Source organism: Lepisosteus platostomus, chromosome 14 (genome assembly GCF_059453375.1).
Source record: "Lepisosteus platostomus isolate fLepPlt1 chromosome 14, fLepPlt1.hap1, whole genome shotgun sequence".
In the NCBI taxonomy this organism is placed as follows: Eukaryota; Metazoa; Chordata; class Actinopteri; order Semionotiformes; family Lepisosteidae; genus Lepisosteus; species Lepisosteus platostomus.
In genome coordinates, this window is record NC_142624.1 from 605,001 (window position 1) to 616,105 (window position 11,105).

At 60.0% G+C, this 11,105-nt stretch overlaps 1 protein-coding gene across 14 annotated transcripts in view; it reads left to right on the forward strand.

Moving 5' to 3' along the window:
* atf7ip (activating transcription factor 7 interacting protein) overlaps positions 1-10,422 on the forward strand; it is a 32,745-nt gene extending 22,323 nt beyond the window's left edge. For 4 of the 14 annotated variants that reach the window (XM_088606936.1, XM_088606934.1, XM_088606933.1 and 1 more), the window contains 13 exons: positions 568-1,138; positions 1,236-1,414; positions 1,732-1,869; positions 2,271-2,345; positions 2,706-2,752; positions 2,868-2,947; positions 3,035-3,724; positions 4,029-4,081; positions 4,360-4,423; positions 4,670-4,852; positions 6,328-6,528; positions 7,379-7,452; positions 8,877-9,781. In XM_088606936.1, the coding sequence (XP_088463062.1) occupies positions 568-1,138; positions 1,236-1,414; positions 1,732-1,869; positions 2,271-2,345; positions 2,706-2,752; positions 2,868-2,947; positions 3,035-3,724; positions 4,029-4,081; positions 4,360-4,423; positions 4,670-4,852; positions 6,328-6,528; positions 7,379-7,452; positions 8,877-9,350 (2,829 nt within the window). In that variant the 3' untranslated portion in view covers positions 9,351-9,781. Of the gene's footprint in view, positions 1-567; positions 1,139-1,235; positions 1,415-1,731; positions 1,870-2,270; positions 2,346-2,705; positions 2,753-2,867; positions 2,948-3,034; positions 3,725-4,028; positions 4,082-4,359; positions 4,424-4,669; positions 4,853-6,327; positions 6,529-7,378; positions 7,453-8,876; positions 9,782-9,821 lie in introns of those variants that run through there. The other 10 variants (XR_015926497.1, XR_015926496.1, XR_015926498.1 and 7 more) reach the window with 10 other exon arrangements.
* The last annotated feature ends 683 nt before the right edge of the window (positions 10,423-11,105 follow it).

An 11,105-nucleotide genomic window follows, 5' to 3' on the forward strand; every position in this document is an offset into this window, starting at 1 on the left:
AGAGACAGAGGTGCACTTCCTACTGCACTGTGACAGATACTCTGGGATTAGAGAAACATTCTTCCCGAAATTCAGAAATCTAATCCCAGAGTTCCCACACCTGCCAAAACCACAACAGGTCCCAATCCTACTGGGAGAGGGAGGAGGGAACTCAGTTGATCTGGCAGCCCAGTATGTGATCTCCTGTCACAGCCTGAGGAACAGTGAGTCCGTCTCCCAATAATGCTCCAGCTGCCTACAGTATGTCAATATTATATAATATGTCTTTGTTGTAAATGTCTGTAACATGTCTGTAGATTTTATTTTACTTCTATTTTTTGTTTTGTTCTATGTTAATTTTATTATTTTTATTTGCTTTGGCAACACTGATTGTACCCATCGGTCATGCTAATAAAGCACCTTGAATTGAATTGAATTGAGAGAGAGAGAGAGAGAGTCCTGCACAGGTGAGGCTCAGAGAGAGAGGGGGTACAGCTCAGAGAGAGGGGGGCAGTGGGGTGCAGTGGGGTGTGCGGTGAGGGTTGCACAGGGGACAGGTTGAGCTGTTCCCTCCTGTGTCGTCTCCAGGTGGGCTCTTTGAAGCCGGACTCGGAAGGCTCCGTGTCCTCGCCCTCGCGGCGATCCCAGAACTCCCCCGGGAGCACCTCCCCTGCTGCAGCGGCGCCGGGCGAGGACGGAGTGGGGGCCGAGGGGCCCGTCGCCATGGACACTGAGCCCGCGGGCTCCGGCGATCGGCCGTCGCCGCCGGCCGCTGGCAGCAAGGCGAAGGAGCCGCGGTCCCCCGAGCCGGGCGCGGCGCAGCCGGACAGCAGCGGCATCGTGCCCATCCTGGAGAAGCTGGCGCCCGCCCACCTGTCCAGCCCCACCCCCCCTCTCCTGCCCTCCTCCTCCTCCTCCTCGCCGCCCCCCAGCGACGGCGCGCCCTCGCCCCTGCCCGTGTCCGACCCCGAGCCCAGCGAGGGCTTCCTCGTGCTCAGCGAGGAGGAGGAGGGCCCGGCGGACAGGGAGGCGGCGGCGCCGGGAAAGCAGGCCGGAGAGGAGGAGGGCGGGCGGGCCGAGCCGGGCGAGCAGCCCATGGACACGGAGCCGGACCCCGCCGGCAGCCCCGCGCCCCGCCCCTCGCCCCCCGAGGACGCAGGTAAGCGGCGAGCGTGCGCGCGGCCGCCGGCCCGCCCCTGGCCCCTGGCCCCGCCGCCGGCCGCTCTGGGGTGACGGCTCCCTCGTGTGCCCCACAGAGCCGGCCTCCCAACGGAAACGGCAGCTGTCCGGCGACGGGGGCGCCGAGGGCGGGGCGCCGGCCGGCCGGGGGAAGGAGCCCCCCAAGAGGCCGCGCCTGCTGCAGGAGGAGGAGTACGAGGCCCAGCTGGAGGTGAAGATCAGCGCCAGGGACGCGCTGTCCGCCAAGCTGGAGAAGGTCAGTGCAGCTCGGGGGAACGACAGCGGTCAGGGGTCAGGGGTCAGGGTGAGAGCAGCGAGCAGGGGAGCGAGGGAGACTGGGGTCAGGGGTCAGGGTGAGAGCAGCGTGCAGGTCAGCAGGGGAGTGAGGGAGACTGGGGTCAGGGGTCAGGGTGAGAGCAGCGAGCAGGTCAGCAGGGGAGTGAGGGAGACTGGGGTCAGGGGTCAGGGTGAGAGCAGCGAGCAGGTCAGCAGGGGAGCGAGGGAGACTGGGGTCAGGGGTCAGGGGGCGTGAGGCCGAGGTCAGTGCTCTGAAGTGTCCGTCTATGTGTCCAGGCGGTTCAGCGCATCATCGCGGAGCAGCTGAAGCTGGTGCAGTGGAGCATGTTTGAGCAGAGCCTGGAGCAGCTGAGGGACCGAGTGGAGAAGATGGACTGCAGCAAGAGACACGAACAGTCCCTGAACACACTGCAGGTACTGAGCACACTGCACACACACTGCAGGTACTGCACCTGAGCACACTGCACACACACTGCGGGCACCGGGCCTGAGCACACTGTACACACACTGCAGGTACTGTACCTGAGCACACTGCACACACACACTCAGTCAGTGGGGCTGAGCACACTGCACACACACTGCAGGCACCGAGCCTGAGCACACTGAACACACACTGCAGGTACTGCACCTGAGCACACTGCGCACACACACTGCAGGTACTGCCCCTGAGCACACTGCTGGCACCGAGCCTGAGCACACTGAACACACACTGCAGGTACTGCCCCTGAGCACACTGCAGTCGGGCCTGTGCAGCAGGCTTAGGGAGCGGCTCAGTAAGAGAGCCCTGAGCCGTCTCTCCCGCTGTCTCTCGCCAGGCCAAGTACGCGCGGCTGGCCAAGAAGTGGGGCGCTGCCAACCAGGCCCGCGAGGACGCCAGGAAGACTCAGGAGGTGAGGGGGGACAGGGGAGGGGTCAGGGGGGACAGGAGGGGAGGGGGGACAGGGCGCTCTCATCGGGAGCGCAGGTTCCAGTGTGACCCCCTCCGTTTGGAATCTGTGCTTCCTGCCGGGGGCGGTGTTACTGAGCGCTCACTGACGGGCTGCCCACACCTTCACACCGGCCACAGTCGCCGGCTGACACAGCGAATACCAGCTGTGCGTCGTCAGTTGCAGAAAGGTGCTGGGTTTCACTCTGTGCCGTGTGGAGGTTGGCACCTTCTGAAACGTCCAGTTTGTCCCGGGGAGCCCAGAGCTTCTGACTGCCGTCCCAGCGGAGCGATCTGACGTGTTTCTCTCTCTCGGCTCTCTCAGGCGGCCAGCGCAGGCACTCCATCTGCTGCCCCGTCAGCAGCGTACCGGTAAGCACATCCCCGCCGGCACGCCCTGAGCCGTTAGTGGCCAGAGCACACAGTCAGCCTTCAGCTGTGGCTGCCCTGCGTGCCTCCGTCTCATCGCTGTCCTCCTCTCGGCCAGCAGGAGCAGCACCACAGTGAGGACGATGCTGGACTCCCGCCGGGCCGAGCCGCCCGGCCAGACGCCAGTCGCGCCAGCAGGTCGGTCCCGTCGCCCCCCCTTCTCTGCACCCCAGGCTCCCAGCTGTCTCCCCTCAGCCCCCCTGACTCCGCTCCCTCTCCCCCCAGCAGGCGGCGCTCCTCAGCCAGTGCAGATCAAAGCCGTCGCCCAGCCCGCCGCCGCCTCTGTGGTCAACACCGTGGTGACCCCCGTGCTGTCCATCATCAGCACCGCAGCGAGCACGGGGCCCACCTCCACCTCGGTCTCCGCCCCCGCGCCGCTCGGCCAGCCGGGGGGCCTCACCCTGAAGGCCGCGCCCCTGACCGCCGGGGTCACGACCTCGGTGGCGTCCAGCTCGACCCCCGGCGCTGCTCCCCAGCCCATCTCGATCCAGCCGCTTCTCATCCAGCTCCCACTGAGTGTCGCCGCCGCCCCGCAGGGGGCGCTGGTGAGCAGCCCCGCCCCGGGCATCGAGCTGATCCCCGTGTCGGCCGCCCCGGTCGCGCTGGCAGGCGGCGCCCCCCACGCCAAGACCACCCCCGCCAAGTCGGCCGCGGCCCCCGTCGCCGCCGCCGCCGCCGCCTCCGGCCTGCAGAAGTCGGGGTCCCCCCTGGCCCCCCAGATGGCGATAGCCCGGGCCGCGCTGTACGGGAGCGCCGGCGTGGTGGGGGCGTCGTCGGCCCCCGCCTCGCGCGCCGCCCTGCCCTCGCTGGCCCCGGGGCCGGACGGCTGCGGCACGGTGACCGTCGTCGGGGTGACCTCGTCGACGCCTTCCGCCCGGGCGCCAGGGGGCGGGCCCGGGGCCACGGCCAGACCAGGTGAGAACCCTCCTAACCCGGCCCTCTCCCCCCCACAGCCTTCGCTCGTTTGCCTGTGCCCCGAACCCAGCTGCGCCCCGGGGCGACGGGGCTCCTCCTTCTGCGCCCCAGACTGGGAATATCGGGGGGTCGCCTCCCCTGGGCCGCTGCCCATCGTGACAGCCTTCTCCTTCAGACGGGCTCGTACTGGGCCGCTCGTTAGCTGGCGCTGTAGAGGCGCGATCCGAGATGGGTTCAGCCAGCTGCACCAGGCAGGGCCCCTCTCTGCTCTCGACTCACCCCTCTCTCTCCTCTCCCCTCCCAGACACCCAGGCCACGAACCGCGCGCCTGACTCCACCACCAGGGCCCTGCCTCAGGTAAGAGGGTCTGTCCGGGGTTGAGTTCAGTGTCCTGCAGATTCTCGGGGGTCTGTCCTCAGGGTGACCTCAAGTCACCTTCCCCGAGCGCCTGAGTGCTTCGCCGGGCTTTCACTGGGGTGCTCTGCCCTTCGTACGTGTGGGACTCGGACTGCTCTCTCCCGCTCGGCAAGCCCCTGGGAAAGGCGCTGTATGGGACAAGGCTGTTAGTCAGCGTGCTGTTGCAGAAGTGGGGTGCTCGTTGCGCCCCGCTGTGACGGTGTCCCGCTGTGTTGCAGGCGGGCCGGCCCTCCAGCTCGGGAGCAGTCATTGACCTGACCGAGGACGACGACGACGTTCAGGGTGAGTGCGCCCACACGCGGCTCCCTCCGGCTCGGGGCACCCCGGGGCACCCCTGGGGAGCAGGAGGAGGAGGACGGCGGTGCAGGGCTGAGGCGCTGGGGTGCTGCTGCGAGGGGCTCCTCTGCAGTGGGTGTGGGCGCTCCGGGTCGCCCCGAGTCTGAGTGGGCACTGTGGGCAGGGCTGTGCTCCGCCGTTGAACAGCAACAGGAGCCTCGGTCAGCTACTGACAGGTGTGTCTGTCTCCAGTGACAGGAGTGAAGAAGGCACCTGTGCAAGCGCAGTCCCCATCTTCCACTTCCACCTCCTCCTCCTCCTCGCAGCAGCCCCTGGGGCAGCGAGCGCCCCCCCCGCCCGCTCCTGTGGCACCTGCACCCGCCGCCACCCCCCAAACACAGGCGGGCACCACGACCATGCACGTCCTGCCAACGAGTGAGTGAGGACAGGGGGCTGTCTGAGGGGCCCGTTCATGTGCTGGAGTGTCCAGTCAGTGTGTCTGTATGAACCCCTCTCTCTCTCAGTGCAGTGTTAATGTACTGGAGTGTCCAGTCAGTGTGTCTGTATGAACCCCTCTCTCTCTCAGTGCAGTGTTAATGTACTGGAGTGTCCAGTCAGTGTCTGTATGAACCCCTCTCTCTCTCAGTGCAGTGTTAATGTACTGGAGTGTCCAGTCAGTGTGTCTTAATGAACCCCTCTCTCTCAGTGCAGTGTTAATGTACTGGAGTGTCCAGTCAGTGTGTCTGTATGAACCCCTCTCTCTCTCGCAGTGCAGTGTTCATGTACTGGAGTGTCCAGTCAGTGTGTCTGTATGAACCCCTCTCTCTCTCAGTGCAGTGTTAATGTACTGGAGTGTCCAGTCAGTGTGTGTGTATGAACCCCTCTCTCTCTCAGTGCAGTGTTAATGTACTGGAGTGTCCAGTCAAGGTGTCTTAATGAACCCCTCTCTCTCAGTGCAGTGTTAATGTACTGGAGTGTCCAGTCAGTGTGTCTGTATGAACCCCTCTCTCTCTCAGTGCAGTGTGAAAGTACTGGAGTGTCCAGTCAGTGTGTGTATGAACCCCTCTCTCTCTCAGTGCAGTGTTAATGTACTGGAGCGTCCAGTCAGTGTGTCTGTATGAACCCCTCTCTCTCTCAGTGCAGTGTTAATGTACTGGAGTGTCCAGTCAGTGTGTCTGTATGAACCCCTCTCTCTCTCAGTGCTGTGTGAAAGTACTGGAGTGTCCAGTCAGTGTGTGTGTATGAACCCCTCTCTCTCTCAGTGCAGTGTTAATGTACTGGAGTGTCCAGTCAGTGTGTCTGTATGAACCCCTCTCTCTCTCAGTCCAGTGTTAATGTACTGGAGTATCCAGTCAGTGTGTCTGTAATAACCCCTCTCTCTCTCTCAGTGCAGTGTTAATGTACTGGAGTGTCCAGTCAGTGTCTGTATGAACCCCTCTCTCTCTCAGTGCAGTGTTAATGTACTGGAGTGTCCAGTCAGTGTGTCTGTATTAACCCCTCTCTCTCTCTCAGTGCAGTGTTCATGTACTGGAGTGTCCAGTCAGTGTGTCTGTATTAACCCCTCTCTCTCTCTCAGTGCAGTGTTCATGTACTGGAGTGTCCAGTCAGTGTGTCTGTATTAACCCCTCTCTCTCTCTCAGTGCAGTGTTCATGTACTGGAGTGTCCAGTCAGTGTGTCTGTATTAACCCCTCTCTCTCAGTGCAGTGTTCATGTACTGGAGTGTCCAGTCAGTGTGTCTGTATTAACCCCCCTCTCTCTCTCAGTGCAGTGTTCATGTACTGGAGTGTCCAGTCAGTGTGTCTGTATGAACCCCTCTCTCTCTCAGTGCAGTGTTCATGTACTGGAGTGTCCAGTCAGTGTGTTTAGTGTAAACAGTTTCTCTATTATTAACCCCTCTCTCTCTTTCCAGCTCAAACCACAGTCAATGTCCTCCAGCGGCCTCAGAACCCCATCTCCTGCCGCCCGCTGGCCCCCCGCGCAACATCCTTCCCCTCCCAGATTGTCTACACCTCTGTCCCCATGAACACAGGGGCCCCCCGCAGCCTAGCAGGGTCCACACAGAGCCAGGGCATCACAGGCAGCAACAGGCAGGCCAGCCCCCAGACCACAGGTACTGGGGTAGTGACTACATAGACTGTACACTGACACTGAGAGAGAGGGGTTAATACACACACTCCTCCTGCACACTACTGTACACTGACACTGCACTGAGAGAGAGAGGGGTTAATACACACACTCCTCCTGCACACTACTGTACACTGACACTGCACTGAGAGAGAGAGAGGGGTTAATACACACACTCCTCCTGCACACTACTGTACACTGACACTGCACTGAGAGAGAGAGTGGTTAATACACACACTCCTCCTGCACACTACTGTACACTGACACTGCACAGAGAGAGAGGGGTTAATACACACACTCCTCCTGCACACTACTGTACACTGACACTGCACTGAGAGAGAGAGAGGGGGGTTAATACACACACTCCTCCTGTACACTGACACTGCATTGAGAGAGAGGGGGGTTAATACACACACTCATCCTGCACACTACTGTACACTGACACTGCACTGAGAGAGGGGTTAATACACACACTCCTCCTGCACACTACTGTACACTGACACTGCACTGAGAGAGAGGGGGGTTAATACACACACTCATCCTGTACACTACTGTACACTGACACTGCACAGAGAGAGAGAGGGGTTAATACACACACTCATCCTGTACACTACTGTACACTGACACTGCACTGAGAGAGAGAGAGGGGTTAATACACACACTCCTCCTGTACTCTGACACTGCACTGAGAGAGAAGGGGGTTAAAATAGACACTGACTGCACACTACAGTATGTTAACACTGCATTGAATTTCAGTCTGTTGTCTGTTGTCCGTTTTGAGCTGTTGAGTTCGTTATTCCTGCTGAGCTGTGTCTAAGGTCTGTGTGTGTCCCCAGGTATGCCTGTCAGGTCTGGGACGCAGTACGCCGTCAGTGGACCTCAGCTGACTGTCCACCATCGGCCCTCGCAGGTAAGGAGCAGCACACCAGTCCTAACCCTGACTCTCACCAGGGGTCTGGAGACCAGCAGTGCTCTGTGTCTGGAGGTGTGAACAGGTCAGGGGGAGAGCACCTCCTCCAGGGGGTCCTGTATGACTGATCGCTTTGATTGAACAGCAGAGCTCTGGCTGTTTCCAGTAACCTCGCCGCCACCGTGACCTCGAGCAGTGGTGTTTAATCCTGATGCTGTGTCTTCCTGCCGTCATGCCCAAAGCTAGGATTTAGACGGGCCCACCGTCTCAGATTGCTCTGAAATGATTGTCTCGAGTTAAGGTAACCATCCCTGTAACGTTCTTTTGTTACAATATAGTTTGGTCTGTGAGACATGAAGCTGACATTGACAGCACCCAGAATGGACACTTTGGTCAGTCTGGGTTTGCAAAATATTCATCAAAATAGTTTCCAATATCCACATTTTGTTGAACTACTCTCTGAAAAAGATTAGGACACGAGGAATCCAAATCAATGGTCAAGCTTTCAGACATTTACAGCAACCTACGTAACAGTACAGGGATGTGTATCTTATTTCTAACGATGCAAACTATCAGAGCAGTCTGAGGTGGTGGAGACATGGTGTGTGGTTTTACATGGAATCGCCCTTCACTTAGTTGACTTGAAATCGGACTCTTCTGTACAAGAACCTCCAGTTGGTGTAAACCCTGGAGTGGATCAGACTGCTGCAAACTGGGAGTCTGACTGACAGCACTGTCACACCTGGAGTGGATCAGACTGCTGCACACTGGGAGTCTGACTGACAGCACTGTCACACCTGGAGTGGATCAGACTGCTGCAAACTGGGAGTCTGACTGACAGTACTGTCACACCTGGAGTGGATCAGACTGCTGCCCACTGGGAGTCTGACTGACAGCACTGTCACACCTGGAGTGGATCAGACTGCTGCACACTGGGAGTCTGACTGACAGCACTGTAAACCCTGGAGTGGATCAGACTGCTGCACACTGGGAGTCTGACTGACAGCACTGTAAACCCTGGAGTGGATCAGACTGCTGCACACTGGGAGTCTGACTGACAGCACTGTAAACCCTGGAGTGGATCAGGCTGCTGCGCACTGGGAGTCTGACTGACAGCACTGTCACACCTGGAGTGGATCAGACTGCTGCCCACTGGGAGTCTGACTGACAGCACTGTCACACCTGGAGTGGATCAGACTGCTGCGCACTGGGAGTCTGACTGACAGCACTGTAAACCCAGGAGTGGATCAGACTGCTGCGCACTGGGAGTCTGACTGACAGCACTGTAAACCCTGGAGTGGATCAGACTGCTGTGCACTGGGAGTCTGATTTTCGCTCCCCTGCGTACGAGCAGCAGTTGTCTACTGTGAACATGCTGACTAGATCTGGCTGTGTGACCCCGTTTTCTGCTCTTCTTCCCACAGGACCCCTCGTCCACCCGCCCGGCCGCAGCCCCCCCCTCCTCCTGCCCGCCCCCTCCGCTCCCCGTGCATCCCGCGCCCCTGCCCTCGCCGCCGCCGCCCCCCGGCCGCCTGCCCCCCGAGGCGGCCAGCACCTCGCCCCCCCAGAAGCCGCAGCTGAAGCTGGCGCGAGTGCAGAGCCAGAACGGCATCGTGCTGTCCTGGTCGGTGACGGAGGTGGACCGCAGCTGCGCCGCAGTGGACAGCTACCACCTGTACGCGTACCACGAGGAGCCCGCGCCCGCCGCGCCGCCCTCGCAGTGGAAGAAGATCGGCGAGGTCAAGGCGCTGCCTCTGCCCATGGCCTGCACGCTCACGCAGTTCGTGTCCGGCTCCAAGTACTACTTCGCCGTGCGCGCGCGGGACGTGTACGGCCGCTTCGGGCCCTTCTGCGACCCGCAGTCCACCGACGTCATCGCCGCCGCCAGCAGCAGCTAGGGCCGGGCCGGGCCGGGCCGGGGCGCCTTGGACCAGCAGCCCCTGCTCGTGTCGGGAGCGGCGCCGCGCTGCGGTCCGGCGCTCCCTGAGGCGGTAGTGAGTGTTCAGGGTTCGACGAGGGGCGTTCGGCCCCCCCCTCTGTCCGTTGTGATGAGGAGTTTGCGTTCTGGTGACAGCTCGGCTCCACTCTGCAAACTTGTGCGGCTCCACGCTGTGCAGGAGTGTGCTCGTGCAAACAGCCTGACCTCAGGCCCGTGCGTGCGTGCGTGCGTGCTGGTGTGTCTGTGGACACTCCTGAGGCCTGTGGGTGCGTGCGTGCGTTCTCGCGCGTCTGTGGACACTCCTGAGGCCTGTGTGTGCGTGCGTGCGTTCTCGCGTGTCTTTGGACACTCCTGAGGCCTGTGCGTGCGGACACTCCTGAGGCCTGTGTGTGCGTGCGTGCGTTCTCGCGTGTCTTTGGACACTCCTGAGGCCTGTGCGTGCGGACACTCCTGAGGCCTGTGTGTGCGTGCGTGCGTTCTCGCGTGTCTTTGGACACTCCTGAGGCCTGTGCGTGCGGACACTCCTGAGGCCTGTGCGTGTGTGCGTGCGTGTGGACACTCCAGGAGGTCAGTGTCTCTGCAGTGGGATCTCGGACTCTGCTGCAGGAGGGAAGCCCAGGCCCTGTCCAGGAGGTTCCTGGAGAGGCGCAGGCTTGAGGCTGACCATACTGCCTCCTGCAGGCCTGCAGCAGTACTGCGCACACTCCTGCTTCACTGGTGCGGCTGTCGTTCACGAGCTGCTCCCCACGAGCCGGGCAAGAACAGTCACTTACTGTAAAGCGTTACTGTTTCATGGAAAGTTTTTTTTCTTAATTGGACAAAAGTTCTCATCTTGAACACGATCAGGGATGCTGAACTTCTTCGCTGTCTGGTAACCAGACTGCACTGCGTGCCGAGAGCTGGAGAGGGGCGTGATGGGAGTCACAACGCCCCCCACGAGATGAAATGCTGTGTACTTTCCGAGTTCAATATTTCTATATTTTTTTTTATTGTTCATTTTTCTTCCTGTTTTAATAAAGCCCTGACCAGGAGTGTGGTGTCCGTCCTGAAGCTGTGAGAAAGGGGTCCTTAATTATGTCACTTATGGAGTGACTGTGTGGGTATTGGGCTACACTGTGTAACTGGTGTTATAATGGTCACCTGGTCACTAACGATCCCGGGGTGCTGACCCTGGTGCCTGACCGCTGGTCTGCTGTTCCCCGAGATGTGCTGTGTCGCTTGCTGTAAGAACGTGTAGGAATGGGGAACACTCTGCATGAGAGCAGGTCCAGAAGGACAGAGCCCTTGTGGTCCCTGTAGTTCTGCTGTGGCTCACTGTGCACAGATTGCCAGCGCCTCCGGTTCGGTTACAGCGGGTCGCTCCGTTCTGGCGAGTCATGAGGCCCCAACACTCCCCTGGTGTAGGGCCGCAGTCCCCAGCACAGCCACCAGATGGCACCAGGCCCACTCCTAGAGTCAGGAATGCCGGATGAATGCAGGGCTCGTTTCTGGGATCCCGACTGAAGCTTGTTCAGTAGCAGCACTCAGGACTCTGGACTGGACACAAGACTTAACTGGTCTTGTAGTTGGTGTGTATGTATATATACACATTGCACACCTTGAGTATATAAACTACACTATATATATACTGTACACACTGCACACCTGGAACATACAATGCCTTCAGACAGTATTCGGACCCCTCCACTTTTTCCACACTCTGTTGTGTTGTAGA